At 46.0% G+C, this 17248-nt stretch overlaps 1 protein-coding gene across 2 annotated transcripts in view; it reads left to right on the top strand.

The window, feature by feature from the left end:
- Positions 1 to 16084: 16084 nt before the first annotated feature.
- CDCA7L (cell division cycle associated 7 like) overlaps positions 16085 to 17248 on the top strand; it is a 29898-nt gene continuing 28734 nt past the window's right edge. Inside the window, exon 1 of one of the 2 annotated variants that reach the window (XM_072650895.1) lies at positions 16085 to 16331. In XM_072650895.1, coding sequence (XP_072506996.1) covers positions 16308 to 16331 — 24 coding nt within the window. In that variant the 5' untranslated portion in view covers positions 16085 to 16307. The remainder of the gene's footprint in view (positions 16332 to 17248) is intronic. The other variant, XM_072650897.1, reaches the window with a different exon arrangement.

The following is a 17248-nucleotide window of genomic DNA, read 5'->3' as shown; positions in this document are numbered from 1 at the left end:
TGTCTACCTGTCCCCCAACTCTCATTTGTGGTTCCAGGAAGCTGTAGCATGCACACTGATACACCTGATAAAACTGTCTCAGCATATGGAGTAGGCCAGATTGAGAATAACCGAGGGATCTCCAACCTGTTGGTGAGTTGGGGGGATGTCTAGCCCAAGCATGAGAAGACTTCCCCAGAAAAATGGGTGGATGAGAACAGTTTGTTTCACGGGCCATAGAGGCAACTGAAGCAGGTGCTGTGGAGTGCTTAGAGCCTGGTCAGACATCAATGGAGCCAGGTCATCCACTGCATGCTGGGCCATCTTCAGTCATCCTGACTCTTCTCTTGCTGCTGGACCTCTATGACTCAGGAAGAGAATGTGAGATTGATGACTTTATGGGGCTCTGCTTTACCTGTGATGTCCCTGATCCCCTTTGAAAAGGAAGGATGAACAACAGGTGCTTAACAAATGCGCCTTGATTGAATGATTGATGGTAGTGATGCTTACATAAAGGCTTTTGGGTTTATGAAGGCTTTAACATATGACCCTATGAGACAGTCACTATTATTTTCTGGTTTTGACAGATGAAGAAACTGAGGCTCTCAGAGGTTAAGTGACTTCCCCAGGGTCACACTGTTTATAAATATTAGAGGCAGGGACAAGTGGCCTGGACTTTGACTGTAAGTATTATTACTTCATGTCCCAACCAGGCAAAGTGGGGGCTCAGGACGGCCATGAGTGAAGTATACATATCTTGTACCTTTTGTGTTTCAGGGAGTGTGTCCTTGAGGGAGTATGGAGTGTGTGCAATCAATATACCTAGCAGGTATGCTGAGGGTGCAGGTTTTATGTCTGTGAAAGTCTTGAATCTAAGTCACCATTTTAGGGAGGATTCATATGAATCTGCTAACATGGGGAAAATGGGACTCATGGCCCTCGTTGTTCCATTGAAGGTGTTTTACTCAGGGTCCTTCAGGTGGCTGGCTCAGAGCGTCTTCAGAAGTCTGTGATGGTGATTTTAATGTGACAGAAAGGCAGGGCCTGGGTCTGCAATCAGTCACCCTCATCCAGGGAGAGGAAGTATTGATAGAATTGAACAGGAGAAAGTGGCAGTGGGGGGATAGAGGGTGAGAGGTGGGTTTCCCCTTTAATTCATGCAGATTTGGACTAGTTGAACATATCATCCACACTCTGTATTTGCCTGATAGTTGAAGTAAGAAAGCTTTTTATTAGCCCTGCTCTCAGCTCAAGGGAAAACATTTTTAGAAGTCTGAATAAATTTTGTTCTGCAAGTGTATTATGGCAGACGTGTCAAACGCATTTCAACTTCCAGAATGAAGACAAGTTGTCATCATTGGGTTTGTACAGATAATAGAGAGTCAGCAAGAGGGTTGAACTTGGAGCCAAAAGAAATTGTGTTCAAATCAGACCCAAGATACTTCCTAGCTGTATATTCATGGGCCAATCCCTTGACCTCAAGCCTCAGTTTCCTTATCTGTCACATGGGAAGAATGATCACTGTAGTTCCCACCACATAGATATAGCATGAGATTATCTACAGAAACTGCTTGCCAATTGTTAGTGCTCAAATGCTGAGGAAGACGAGACAGGTCCATGGACCTAGCAAAGAAATCTGAGTCCTGGAACCCTGAGGTTACTGATGAGGGGAATGTTATTATAAACTGTAACATTGCTTGTGTACACTATAATACAGTCAGCAAAACTCTCTGGGATTATAGGAGTACAAAGTCATGAAATTATTTTCTTGTTAATCAACGTTTATTAAGTATCCTCTATGTGCCAGACACTGTGCTAAACTCTAGGGGAACAAAGAGGGGCACAAGACAGTCTCTGTTGTCAAGGCGCTTACCATGTAATTGATTGTTAACGACTGCAATGGGTATAACAATTTCTCTGCTGCTAATTCACTTCAGAGATAAATGTACACCTGCATTGCGCACACACACACACACACACACACACACAGAGACTCACACACACACACTCAGTCCTTTGCCTATATTGCTTCTTTCTCTCTTTCGCTGAAAAAAACCCTCCATTTTAAAGACTGTCACAGGTTTAAACGGGGGCTTATTGTCCCATAACCACTAACCCTGCGTCTTCCCTAAATAGAAGGATCACAGACTAGGGTCAGAAAGGATTTCAGAAGACATCCAATCTGGCCTACTCATTTCTGAGGTCCATAGGAGTGAGATAACTTTACCAGGGTCCCATAGATGTGACAGAGCCAGGCTTTGAAGTCAGGTCTTCTTACTTGTTCCATGGTGCCAATGTACTGTATCATCTCTTTTCTGACCTTTTCCTTTCACAGTTGATTTTGAGGAAGGATATCACTATTCTGCTTCATTGCACATGGAAGAGAGATGCATCTCAGAAAACCTGGGGCTGAGGTTACTCACTTCTTACCTAGATCCCATTAAAGACAGATCTCTGAAGGCAGAGTGGCTCTCCAGGGACCAGCTGCAAGGGACCTTGGGAAGGTTGACTAGTGTCTCAAAGAGGGCAGTCTTCCAGTCCTGGGGAGAGAAGGAACTCTCAAGCAGCTTTAGACAGCATGGCAGGGTTTTGCAAATTTAGGGACTTTACAAGTGATAAATGATTGGTGTTTGGGGACACACATGGATGGGTAGATAGCTGGTAGAGAGAGAAGAACGGTGTTGAGTGGCCCCAAGATCCGCTGGGGTGGCCAGTGTCTATGTCTTCAAGGAGTACCCCAGAACTGGATATAAACCCAAAGGGAGTGAGTTTCCCAGCCCCCTCCCAGACAGGCAGGGGCTGAAGCACCTCCTTCCTTTCCACTCTCCCTTCTCCCTCCGTTTTCTATCTGAAAGGACATTTAAATCCAAAATCTTTTTCAACAGTACTTTAATTCTCACTTTCCTAGACAAAGAAAAAAAAAACTGTTAGTGGCTTCCATCTGTATGTCTTTCATTATGTCCACAGAGTGCAAATGGAGAAGCGTTTCGCTGCTGGACTACACAGAAGTGGACTTGCTGGAAAGTTTCCTTCCTAGCTTGGTGGCCAGGTGTCACTTGGGGAATGATAAGCTACCATTTCCTATTTCTAAAATCATATAAACTTCCCTTGGGAAGAACTTTAACCTGAATCTGGGGCTAACTGTTTACCTTTAGAAAAATGACCCTATTGTTGGAATCAGGTGTGGCTGATAAAGTCCCCAAACTCCAGGCAGTAGGAAGGAAAGCTGGCATTCGGGCCCCCTTAGCCAAGATCCCAACCTCCACTGCCTTGGGGAGGAGAGGAGAAAAGGGTCAGAAAATCCTGTCTCTGAAGTGGCCCTATAGGAGGGGACAGGCATGGTCTGAGAGGACTTAGTTCTTCACTCTTTCCTTACCAATAGGAGGAGAATAGGAAGCCAGCCAACCTACTTTGTTCTTCTGGTTACAGTTGGGTGCTGGTTGAGTTTAATCTCTAAAGTTACTGGATCCTTAGCAGAATGTTGCTTATCCATCCCCACTCTCTCTCTGCTCCATCCCTCTGCCTAGCTATTACCCTGGAGATGCGGTTACTTGGGCTCAAAAATAAAAAGTATATGATAGTCCAATTCTACCACTCAGTTAATCAGAGGCAAAGGAGACTTTGCTAGTATACGTAAAACTCAGTAAGCTCCAGTCCCTGTCCCAGTTGTGGCCCCAAGTATACAGAGTAACACACCAAGACAAAGAGTATCAAAATGGCTAATGTTCACACTGATTTGGAAAAGCTGAGGATTGTACAAAGTGCTCTATGAAATCTCGATCTTTCTCACAGGGAGTGTTTGCTTCCCTGCAATATACCTAAGTTCTGGAATGTCTGGGAATGTTCTAGATCCTTGGCTTCAAGCTGCAAAGTTCAAGTTCATATCGAATTCCAGAATCTCTGAGGCAGAAGGGACTTCAGAGGTCCGCCAGTCCAGCCAGTTCTTAAACAGGAATGCTTCTGTGAAATCCCTGACAAATGTGCACCCAGCCTCTGTTTTCTGGATTTCTGAAATCTGACTCTGCACTATCCACTCACCATTCTGCTCTCTGAAGCCAAGCAACTCTATTTTCCCTTCCACATGACAGTCTTTCAGATTCCTGAAGACAGGTATCATATGCCCCCTCCCCTCCCAAGTTTTCTTTAGGCTATACAACTCAGTTCCTTTAACCCATTCTCACACGATGTGGTCTTGAGGCCCTTTGACACCCTGTCCACTCTCCTCAGGAAGGGTTCTACCTTATCAATGCCCTTCCTACATGTGGTGCCCAGAAGTAACCCCAAAACTCTGGATGTGGTAAGTCCACAATGGCGTACAGCAGAACCAGGCCTATAGGAATTCAGCATGTGAGACTCCTCTGTGTTGGTGATTAGATGGGATTCTTGTTTTATGGGGCTGAGAGCTTCTTCTAGAGTGAGAACTGTTTACCAGCAGGATACTCACATCTCATGGTTCAAGGGAACCCTCATCATCGTATCTGGGAGCCCATCTAGATTTGGCCTATCATATGTTATGTATTTTGAGGATGTTCCATTCAAAACAGGCACAAATACGGTGTATCCAGTTCTTGTGAAAGCAGGGACCTCTGTATAGTAGGAAAGAATTGACCTGAGCTGGTAAAATGAGATGGGCAGTGATTACAGATGAGGACCAGCCCCAAATCCGGCCAACTAGACTACTCTCTGAGACTAATGCACAGCCCCCTGCCCCAACACACACACTATTAAAACATCTGTTGTTGTTCAGTCATATCCAATTCTTCATGACTCCATTTGGCATTTTCTTGGCAAAGATACTCTAGTGATCTGCCATTTCCTTCTTCAGCTCATTTTACAGATGAGGAAACTGAAGCGGACAGGGCTAAGTGACTTGCTCAGGGTTACAAAGATAGTAAGTGTTTGAGGTCACATCTGACCTCAGGTCTTCCTGATCTATGGGTACAGTGCTCTAACTACTGCACCACCTTGCTGCCTAACATATCAACCAATTCTGGCATCATCTGAAGTGTTTCAGACCCATTTTCCTCCACCTCTTTGGAGAAGGTAGGGAGCTGTATTTTATTATCTCTTCTCTAGAGCCAAGTTTAGATATTATAATTCCAAAACAGTAAATTTCATTTTGGGGGGATGGCTAGAACAGAGTGTATACCAAAGGAGACTCACTCGCAATACAAGGGCTGGTCCATGAATATTTAGTAAAAGGGCACCCCGGGAAGAAAACCCTGGTTTCTTCAATTTTGCTTTTCCTACTTAGAGGAAAGATGTTTGCCAGTGCAACAGAAATCATTTTGGGCTTCATGTTCCCTAAATCCTCAGAAGATTTGCAAAATAAGGAGGAGGTGATTTCGATCTTTCCTTGGGTAAAGAAATCTACTGTGAGCTGGCACCTCCTGAAAAGGGTGAGAGCCTACAGGCTAATGGGGATGAAATACTTGACAGTTCTGGGAGGTGTTATTGGAAGGAGATGGGGAAGGAAGCTTCCTCTGTAATATGGAGGAGGGAACCAAACAGGGAAGGGGAGCAAAGATGAGTGTTCTGTTTTCTTGAGAGACAGCCTTGAGATCTCCTGTCTCCATGTTTTAATTTATCCATGTGAAGTCACAATGAGATCCCATTCTCCCATTTAAAGGCCAGCCTGGCAAGGCTGTGCCCACATGGAGACATTCTGTATACACTTCCACAACAGATGATTTCTTTCCCGTATAGAGGGATGTTTCAGAAACGTCTCTGGCCTTAGATTCCCAGCCTTCCAAGCCCAATGCAGAATTTATAGCTATCAGTTTCATTACATAGTTTCATTTACTAGACCTTGAATTTTATACCCTCAGAAATGCTGTGGTGCTGTACTGCACAGCCAGCAAGGTCAGGGGCTATTGTGAACTCCAGAGCTCTAAATAGGTCTATGGGGAATAAATAATGCTGAGCTGCAAGGCTTGGCTTTTATACAGCCATGGAAAGTATGTCATCAGGTTGGAGATGCTGGCAAATGCCTAGAGGACAGGCAGTGACAGAAAAGGCTGGGCTTGGGGAAGAATTTGTGGGGAGAAGCAAGAAGCTTGGCCAGAAAGCACGACACCTGTTCAAAAGACTCCAGGTAAAGCAAGAGAAATTTCGGCTGGAGCTTGAGAAGGTAGAATCCCCCCTCATCTCTGGCAAATGGGAAATAAGAGAAAGAAAGAGGGCAGGAGAGAGGATGAGACACAGAGAGAAAGGTGAAAGGTAGGGAGAGACAGAGAGAAAAGAGACACAGAGACAGAATCAGAGGAGAAAAAAAGGAATACTGTCATGAGGGAGGGAGAGAGACAAAGAGAGGCAGGCACACACAGAAGAGAAAGGGAGAGAGAGACAGAGAGAATCCACAAACAATAACAATGGGAAAGGGACAAGAAGGAAGACAGACACAGAGACAGAAAGCCAAAGAGATTCCAAGACAGGAGAAAGAGAGAAGGTACCACAAGAGTGAAAGAGAGACAAGGAGAAAGACAGATAGGAAGACATAGAGACAGATGAGAACACCTCCTCAACGTACGCTGGGAGAACAATCTAATGCCGCTTAAGATGACCTTCCTGGGAAGATTCAAAGCAAAGCTGACTAAGCTCTAAGACAGAAAAACAAACCAAAAACCCCACAAGCCTCCTCTCTTTAGTGGTGTCCCCCAGAACACAAAGGTCTCTTTGTCCTTGCCTTATAACTCTTTCCAGTTCCATTTAGCCTGGCCAACATCCGGTTCTTCTCCCCTGAAGCTAGCTATCTACACCAGAATTTGTTACAAAGCAGGTCTGTATCTTCTTCAAGGTCTAGAAGAATTTACTATTTAATGGGGACACCCTAATGGGTTCCCTGGTCTAGGAATGACCAACTCACTTGGCATACGTTTTCCCAGGTCTTGTTTATTTTTCTCCTAGTTTGATTCTGTCCAGTCTAGCTAGGTCTTCATATTATAAGGAGGACCACAGATCTAGATTAGGAGAGTCCTCACAGGCCATGTGGTCCAACCCAGTCCAACCTGATTTGATAGAATTTCATGAAAGAACTGTGATCTGTGCAGTGGATATTTGGGTTTATTTGAATTATAGAGAGGCAGGTTGTCAACCACATCCTCAGGAAAGGCAAACATCTGAACTGAATATGGTCCTATTATGTGACTCAGCTTGACCCCAAAGAAAAGACAGAAAAGGTACTTGCCTCCTTTCTTTGCAGAGGTGAGTGACTACAGGTGTACCGTACGACACACAAAGTCAGGCTTCCCTGATGGATTGGTCAGGTTTGTTGAATGGCTTTTTATTTTTTTTATTACAAGAGCTTGCCCTCTTGGAGTGGATGAGAAAAGAATATGTTGGGAAATTAAAGTGATATAAAATGACATAAAATATATAAAATGATGTAAATAAATATATGTAAAATGATATAACTATGTAAATGATACATTACATATATATAAATGATATAAAATGATATGAAATAAAATAAAAACAAAACCTTATCAATAATTTTTTTAAAAAGAAAGGGGAAAGCAAGTGGGATCCTCAAAGGAGTCCTGCCACCACCTGCAGGAAGGTGGTTCCCCTCTCCTTCTCTCTGCTCCCTAGCGGACAGCAGGAGTCAGCTCGATGGCATATTGCCATGACTTCAGGAGGTCTTCAGTCAGTACCCCAGCACGCCTCCAGCCATGATCATGAAAGATCAAATGAATGACGGGATCTGAGATGAGTTTCCCTTTGTCTCAAGGCTTACGTGCTTTGTGTGATACTGTGTGATATGCTGTGGAGTTCTGAATACATTATATATAAAGACTAGAGACCATGAAAAGGAGACCTGGAGTTTAGCTTCTCTAGACTGTTTCCTCATCTTTAGAATAGGAATTTTCATGCCTGTAATACTCTCTGAGTTGCTCTCTGGTCAGATGACTTAAGGTGTTTTGTACATCTTGTACACTCTCAAGAACTTTGGATTCGACTGTGCAACATGGGAGACACTGGCACAGGACCGCTCAGCATGGCGTGCCCGCATCAGAAAGGGTGCTGTGCTCTTTGAGCAAAGCAGAATTGAGACAGCACAAAGTAAATGCAGGGTGCGCAAATTTGGGATATCCACCCCAAATATTCACACAACTTATCTGTGCCCAACCTGTGGTAGAGCATTCCGAGCTCGTATTGGTCTGATCAGCCACAGTCGGACACACTGAAATTTCACTTTATCGTGGTGATGTCATTTTGGTCCTCTTTGAAGACGGACAACAGCCAACCAACCAACCAGCATCTTAGAATGCCACGCAAATGTCAACCATGATTCCAATAATACCCTCCATTCTTGTCCTTGTAAGTAGCTCTCTGAGTGTGCTGTAGATACTTATTCTGATATCTAATTAGAAATAGATCACCGTTTTCTTTTATAACATACAAGTTCTTAGAAAGGTATGGTTATTGATTTCATCCGTTTTCATTTCTGTCTATTTCCAGGGCTTGGAGAAAAATCATTTTTTATGCTCCCAGACCTGATTATTAACAACTTACTATGCATTTTGTATAGGCATATAGAGTATGGCTGAATTAATCATCTTTGTAATTCTACAACTTCTTTCAGTGAAGGCAAGCTGAATGCTTTTTCACACAGCTTCATTGATTCTCACAACACCTTGCTCGTGGCAAATGTAATTTGACTGTCAAACAAACCAGGAGACAGATGAAGTGAACTTTCTGGGGTTCCTGAGTTGTATCTACATGGGGTGGTCCACCTGGCCTCTTTAGGGCTGCCCAAATCCCTTTCAAATTTCCCTCTTAGGAGGAAGAGAACATGAAGAATATGACCTCCACTTTGTAGAACAGGAAATACATACTAGGTACACAGAGAGACAGAGTAGGTGTAAAGAGTGGTGTCCTTGGAGTCGAGGCTCTGGGTTCAAATCCTGGCTCTGCTATTTACCCCCTGTGAATTCTGGGTAAGCTGCTTCATTACTTTGGTGTTTCCTCATCTGTAAAATGAGGGGGTTGAGCAGCATGACCTATGAGGACCCCCTTCAGACTCTAGATCTCTAATCCTATTTATGACCACCAGGACCTACATAGACTGGACAGGCTTTGGACATAAATTTGCCTTCACTGGACAATATCTTAAGACCTCTTCCTTCCCCTGGACCTTTTCACTGCTTTCTCTTCAGAACACTGGCCCCTTTTCCTAGCCCCCACCCCCACCCCTGCTCTGATAATAGGAATCAAGTCAACAGGACAAAGGCTTCTAGAAAGAATGTAACAACCACTGTTTTACCACACTGGGACTCCTCAGAGTAAAACTCCCTTCTCCGGCCACCACTTCCCTCTACCATTCTCCGTATTAGAAAGTAAGTTCCTGGCGAGTTGAGACTCTTGCTTTTGTCTCTATGTACCTCAACTAGCATTGTGCTGGGATATATGGTAGGTACTTAATAAATGCCTGTTGAACTACATCGAGTTCAACCACTTCATTTTACAGGTCAGGAAACTGAGGCCCATCGAGGTCAAGTGACTTGACCAAAGTCACACAGATATCAACAAAACTGAGATAATAGTAATAAGCTAACATTTCTTGAGCGGTTTGCCATGTGCATGTTTGATTCCAACAGCAGCCCTGTGAGGTAGGGGCTATTTATCCTCATTTTACAGATGAAGAAGCTGAGAAAAGTTAAGGAATTTGCCCGGGGCCACACAGTAATGGCTGAGGCAGCACTTGAACTCTGATGTTCCTGACCCAGGACTCCATCACCTGCACACAGTGACTCCGGCTCTTACTACAGCTTTAGAACAGTGATGGAGGCTCTCTTCTAACCAGATAGAACAGAACCTGATTGTTCTGTCTCTGCTTTTCTTGTCCATGCCCACCCCTCCATCAGTTTTCCACCACAGCTGCCCATTGAGCTGGGGGTCTTTCTCTAGGTCAGGGATGGATACCGTGTGGCCTCGAGATCACATCCCACCCCTGTTCCAGATCATTACTATTCCGTGGATTCCAGAGTGGCCCACAGGCTCCTTGTTGCTATTGTGTGGACCAGCCCACCTCCAGATCCAGTCATGCGTGGTCTTTTCTGTCACACCACCACACCCAACAGTTCTCTGTATTACTCCACATTTGTTAAGCTCCTGTTGCATGCACTGGGGATACAAAGATGTGATGAACCAGAGTTCCTGTCCTCAGTATGCTTTTACAGCCAAGCGGGAGAGCTCCATTGCGTGCACAAAAATCATCATATAAAACAAACTTTGACAGCTTAGAAGGTGTTGCTGAAACTGGGGTCACCTAAGACCTGGGTTTGAATCCTGCCTTGGATATATGCTGTAAGAACAGAGGCAAAACCCTTAACTTTTACGAGCTTCCTTTTCCTCATCTGTAAAATGAGGATATTGCTAATAACTGTACCACCTACCACACAGGGATGCTGAGAGTCAAATTTAATTCCATCAGTCAATCCACAATAATAGAAAACAACGAATACTTATCGATTGGGATTGTTATGGACGAAAGTGCCGTGTCTAAATTCATATACATAAGCTATTCCTATAAATGCATGAAAGACGTGGAACGGACATGATCTTTTGGCCTTTGATAAATGAATTACCCAGAAGAGTCATCCAAGGCCAACTGGGACCTTCCTTAAAGACAGGCTATATTTAAATCATCCAAAACCGTTCCTAAAAAATCTCCAGAGAAGGAGATTCTGGAACTTTCTTTCCTTTGCCAATCCGTTGGGAAGTTTTTCCTCATGTCTAAATTCAATTTCTCCTGCTTCCCATGAAACTCTCCCTTTTGTTCTATCCGTCACAATTTTTTTCAGACCACAGCTGGCCAGTAATTTCCTTTTAATAACCTTTCATTTAATTAAAGACAGTTATTAAGCTGCTCCTGAGCCCTCTTCAGACTAGATAATCCCTGTTCCTTTGACCTTCCTCATGCCTGTTGCCTTTGTCCTTAGTCTCACCAGTTGCTGTCATTTCCCTCCAGCCTCCAGCCTGGCCTCGGGTCACCTTCTCTATTAGTGGTCTCCACTGGCAGAACCGCTTTTTCTTGGAAAACGAAGCTGGTAACAAGCTGGGGCTGCAGCTCTTCTGGACTCTGGGCTCTTCCTCTGCCTTTTCTGATCTGACTGACAGCAGGGACTGGGGTGATGGGAACATCCCTCAAAAGCTCTAGAAAAATGGACGTTTTTAAATTTTCTTTGTCAAAGTCAACTATGGGCAAGATCTGCAGGTGACGCAAATCTAAGAGGGGTCTACTCTCCTGGGTCCTACACTCTAATGGGAAGCGTAAGATAAATACTTTCAATAATAATGATGGGGATGATGAAGAAGATAATTAGCATTTGTATAGCATTAAAAGTTTGTAAAGCACTTTGCAGTTATTATCTCATTTGATTCTCACAATAACCCTAGGAGGTGGATGCTATTATTATCCCCATTTTATAAATGAGAAAACTGAAGCAGACAGAGGTTAAGTGACTTGGCCAGAGTCACATAGCTAGTAAATGTTTAATACTGGAATTGAACTCAGGTCTTCATGACTCCAGGTTCAATCTCTGTTCATTGCACCTGAATAGGAACCCCCTTCAATTCAATTAATATTTATTAAAGCCCTGCTTTGCACCCAAAACTGTGCTAAGCGCTAGGGATACAAAGAGGCAAGACATCCTCTGCCCTAAAGGAGCTTCCAATCTAATGGACCAGTGAGACCACAAGCAAGTAAATATGTGCAAACAAGCTGCATACAAGAGAAATAGGAGATAAGTAAAAGAGAAGTACTGGAATTGAGAGGGGCTGGGGAAAGTTTCCTGTAGGAGGTGCACCATGGGGACCATGTCAGAGCAGAAAAGATGTATTTGAAAGATGCTGCAAAGATAAAATAGACAGACCTTGGTTCCATATTGGATCTGAGGATGAGAGATCGTGGGGAGTCCAGGATGACTCCCAGGTTGGGAGCCTGGCAGATTGAGAGGATAGTGGTACCTTCTACAGTAATAGGGAACATAGGAGGGCAGGGTAAGGTTTAGGGGGAAAGATCATGAGTTCTTTGGATCATTAGATCATTAGTTTAAGATGCCTATTGGACATCCAGTTTGAGAAGTCTGAAAGGCAGGTGGAGATGGGAGACTGGAGATCAGCAGAAAGACTGACCCCAATCTGATGAAAAGGATCCATCCAGTCTTTACCTGAAGTCCTCCGATAAGGGGGAATTCATTCCTTCTCAAAGCAGCTTAATCTACTTTGGAATACCTCAGTGTAGGGTCTATCTGGTTTCCCTCTTTAGAACCTCCTCTCATCTCTTTTCACTCTGTTTCTTGGGACTAAACCAAATATGTCAAGACCTTCCTCAATGTTCAATACTTAGAGACAACTTGTGTCTTTGTGCATATGGCAGGTGGACATATTGAATGTCTTTTACAATCCCTTCTGAGTCTAAGGAACTGCAAAGTAAATGGTGCTGGCTTTGGAGTCAAAAAGAACTAGGTCTATGTCCTGTTCCGAAGTTTGCCAGCTGGTACCCTTAGGCTCATCACTTAGGTTGTATGTAGTAAGCACTTAATAAATGCTTATTGACAGCCTCAATTCCTTCATCTTTAAGGCTTACTTTACAAACACTTTATCTGATTTGATCCTCACGACAGCTCTGGGTGGTAGGTGCTATTAATAGCCTCATTTAAGCGATGAGCAAACTAAGGCAGATAGCAGGTAAATGTCTTTCCCAGCTAATAAGTCTCTGAGGTTGGATTTGAATTCAGGTCTTCCTGATTCCAGGTCCTGCACTCTGTGCACTATACCCACCTATTTGCCTATCCTTATCTCTTCCTCCTCCTCCATCATTATTTCTTCCTCCTCCATCTTCATCTTCATCATCATCATCATCATCTCTTTCTCCTCTTCTTCTCCCCCACCCCAACATCTTATTTTCTTATCTTTTCCAGGGGCATTCAGGTCAAAACTGTTCTGAGCCAAGCCATTCTCTGGCTCTTATTCTTTGATGTTTAATGTTTGAAGAATGACTGCACAGATTGATCACTTCTGTTTGCAGTTGAATAAACGTATGGTCAGCTCATTCTCTGTAGGTTTATTCAAAGAGTCCTCTGTTCATCTCCAGAAGCAGATAGGAGGGCAGGAATGACAGATATCTCTTCTTATTCCCATGAGATGGGTATTTTCTTCAGCTGGACCTGTCTTTGAGTACAAGCCGTGGGAGGACCTATAGGATGGCCATCCCCTAAGCAACAGCCCAGTAAAATTTGGAAAGGGAGGGATAGCTTGGGAGGGATGGGTCTTCTGGCTACAGCCAGGCTCAGGACAGCGCAGAGTGGAGGGAGCCATGGTCGTAGTGTCAGAGGACCAGGGTTTGATTCCTGGCAGTGTCACTTAGTACTTTGGTCACCCTAGGCAAGTCCCTTGGCCTCAACTGAGATAGCATGTATAATGCTTTGAAGGTCATAAAATATTATGTAAATGCTAGACATTACCATCATCATCATCAATAATATTAATAAAAGAGAGAATCAGACTCAAGGTCACTACTACTCCATTCCAGCTCTTGACTGATGATCCTAAAAATCTGTATAAAATCAGTGATAACAATAAGGTAAAGCCTGGGGATTTATACTCTCAAAAATGCATTTCACTGCTATTTTAAAATTTTATTTTAAGCAAACTTAAAGGTTTCGTTCTTTTTCAAATACTAAAATCTCAGAAAGGGAAGGCACCTCAATGAGCCGTCAGTCCCATCCCTACCTGACCAGCAATACCCTCGACAACATTGCCGACAAGCGGCCGACTGGCCACATTTTGAGGGGGAAAAATCTATACCTGCACAAAAACATCTTTCATGTCTCTGGTTACAAAATTTTTAAATCTTCATAAAAAGCTGGCTCCATCCACCCACCCACCCCCTCCTCCTGCCACTGAGGTTAGTTCGATCCCGATGCTTCATTTTTTTTGCCCATGGAACACAGACTGAGTCATACTTTCTTCTCTGGTCCTTTCCCATTGGCTGTGATGTTTGGATCACTTAAAAATCAAACATTAAAAAGGGCAGAATGGAACTTTTAATAACACCAAATAAAATGGTCTCATTAAATGTTTCAGTTAAAATGAGGTAAATTCTTTTCCAAAGCCAGCTAAGAGGACTTAACCAAGTGATCAAGCAGGGGGCCCTGGGGCAGTATCCTCACATAGGTTTTAAAAAGCAACATTTAGACTTCCAGCGATGGTCAGTAATTAACAACTTGAAACTTGCAAAGCAAGTCCAGGACAGTTCTACAAAGTTGCTTCAAAACAACTGCCTTTGGCAGGAGCCCTCAATCTTCCCTCCTTAAAAGATAACATGTGTGCCTTGGGTAACCCAACTGGAGTTTCTGACTTTTTTGTTTTAAAATAAAAAACACATCAATTCAGCCAATTATAAAATTGACCAGCCCCCATTTCTATTTGAAATCAATCATTTCACCTCTTGACTCAGTACCAGAAAGTCTCTCCGAGTCCTCGTTGGGCTGTCTATTCACTCTCTTTAACGTTGCCTCTTTGGAGCTAGTGTTTACTTTATGTGAACCTTGTTCTTCTGGGTCAGCCCCCACCCCACTTCGCACAATTTTATAATCGCTGTGTCCCTTACGCTTGTTCATCTTACCCAAAGGATTCTGTTACACGATGTAGCCCAGTTTAACTGCTTGTTTACAATTGTCTACAAAGCTGCTGTGACAATCTTTGTATCTATAGCCCTTCTGGGGTCGGTTGTATTTAAAAGTATACTCCCAGGGAATGTGACTAAAAATTAATGACAATATTAGCTAGCATTCTATATAGCACTTTATGATTTACAAAGAATTTGACAAATATCCCCACAACTACACTTGGCCAGGGTCACACAGCTAGTAAGTGTCCAAGGTCACATTTGAACTCAGGAATTAATGAATCAAAGGGCATGTCTTTTGGTTCACTTTTACTGTGTATTTCCAGTTCTGAGCCTCAGTTGCTTTACTCGCATTCGCTACCCACTAGAAGTAAGGAAAATGCTTGAGAAACCTTTCAGCATTTCCGAAAGGGCGCTCGAGAGAAAGCTGAATTCATCTCCTAAGCCCCTCTCCTTTTACACTCAGGGAAGTTAGGGCCCATCAGGGTCAGACGAAGGGGCGGTCATTTCCACTGTCTCTTGACTGCAGATCCAGTGGTGCTCTAGCCATCGTCCCAAGAATGACAGCCGACGACCTCCCTTACTGGGACTCAAATGCATTGAGAATTGTTTTTCTTTTGGACTCGGGCACAGTGAGTAAAAAAGTGGCGTCTTGTCACTAAACTCTTCATTCTGAAAACCCAAAGCTTTCCTCCCCATCCACCACTGGAGAGAAAATGAAATTCGGCGCTGGGTCCTCCCACTCGCTCCTTCAACAATGAGTCCCATTCAAGCCAAGGGCTGGCATCCGCTGTGCCCGCGGCGCCTGGGTTCCCTCTGAAGGATACAGAGGTGCTTGTGGCAACTTTGTAACTCGGGAAAGAGCGGAGCACGAACATTTCCACGTGATGCATTAGGAGCTTTGCTGAGCGCCATGCTTTGCAAAAGTGGAGGCTACAAGCAAGGACAGCCAGCCTCCCACGAGCGTGGCTCTCCCAAAAGCTAGAGCCAAGCCCTTGCCCGGGCTGGGGCTGCGGCGGCCCTGGCCAGGCTTGCACAGCCGTGGGCACATGGGCGTGCACTGGCAGCCAGCTCCCAACGCGCGCCCCTTCCTAAGCAAAGCCCACCCCAAGTGCAGAGCGGGTCACAAAGCCCCCCAGAAACACCAGCCCGGGGCGGGTGGGGCTCCGGGGTCCGCTGCAGTGCTCGTCCAGGGGACGAGCGGCCCCGGCTCCTTCCGTGCCCGAGCCCCGGCCCAGGTGGCTGCGATCCCGGGCCAGGAGGGCCCGTCCCCCTAGCACTCTCCCGCGCAGAGAGCCGATCGGACCGCTCCACTGGCGCCCCACACTACGGGGGGGACGCCGCCACCTCGGCCCGGCCAGCCGTCGCCCACGCGCGGCCGCCGCCCCTCCCTCGCGCCCCCGGCCGGGACGAGCGTGGAAGGCCACGGCTGCGAGGCCGGGCGCCACGCGCGGGGCTCGCGGCGCGCCCGGAGCGGCCCGAGGCGGGCGGCCTGGCGGCCGTCTCCCCCCCACGGCCGGGAGCCGAGTGCGATCGCTCAGGGGCCCGCGCGTAGCCCGCCCGCCGCTCGGCGTCTGCATTCGGACGTGGGCCGAGAGTGCGGGCTGGCCCCGATACTTTGTAGCGGCTGCGCCCGGGCCGGCCGTTCGCGAACGTCCGCGGCGCGCCCAGCCCGGCCCGGCTAGGAGCGAGCATGGAGCCGGCGGCGGCTGCAGAGGTGAGGCTCGGGGCTGCACGCATGGCCCCTCCGGGCCTTCCCCGGGCGCGCCGGGAGCGCTGCTGGCCACGATGGGTCTGTCTCGTGTTGCACTTGGGCCCGCGTGCGCGCGTGTGCCCCGTGCCCGTGGGTAGGGGCTTGGGGACGCTTCCCGAGCGAGAGCCCCTGGATTCAGGGCTGAAAGGAAGGGATTTCCGGGGACCCTCCCCGTGCACCCCCCGGTTGGGTAAGATGCCCAGCAGACGTTGGGTTGGTTTCTCAGATGCCCCCTTGCCCCGACCCGCCCAGTGAAACACGCTGTTCTGGTCAGTAAGAAATCTGAGTGGAAAAGGAAGGTGAGGGAGCGCGCTGGCCCAGACGGGGTCCCCCAGGACCCCGCGATTGTTTGTAAACTAAAAAGAACGGGGTCAGGGGTGGGAAGGAAGGGGGGGCAGGGCTTGGTGGGGGACCCCAGGGACGCTCGGACCGGGGACCGGGGGCGGGGGAACTTGGAAGGTGGGGCACGGAACTGAGATGCCCCGCTTGTGCAGTGCCCAGCCAGTGTTGATTTAGCGCGCTCCCATTTGGCCATTGGCTGAAGCTGCTCCCCTGGCCAGACACCAAGCCCCTGCTTGGAAAAAGCTTCCAACGGAATAGTTGCCGCTCCTCACATTATTTAATCAAACCGCCGGAAAGTTTGTATTTTGTCTGTGTTGGCAAGCCTATCTTGTGAGATGTATTTGGGGTTTTAGAAACTTTTTAAATGAGGGGAAGAAATAAAAACAAGAAAAATACACATTATTTGTCTGGGCTGGATGGAGGAAGCCAGAATTTCTAGTAGAGTGCTCCTTGTGTGAAACTTGGCTGTGTTAGTGATGCTTCTGGCCTGGGCTCCCTTAGGACCATCCAAGGGGTCATCGAGTCACCAGGATCCTGAA

This window comes from Notamacropus eugenii, chromosome 3 (genome assembly GCF_028372415.1).
Source record: "Notamacropus eugenii isolate mMacEug1 chromosome 3, mMacEug1.pri_v2, whole genome shotgun sequence".
NCBI lineage: Eukaryota > Metazoa > Chordata > Mammalia > Diprotodontia > Macropodidae > Notamacropus > Notamacropus eugenii.
This window is presented reverse-complemented; position numbering and strand designations above follow the sequence as displayed.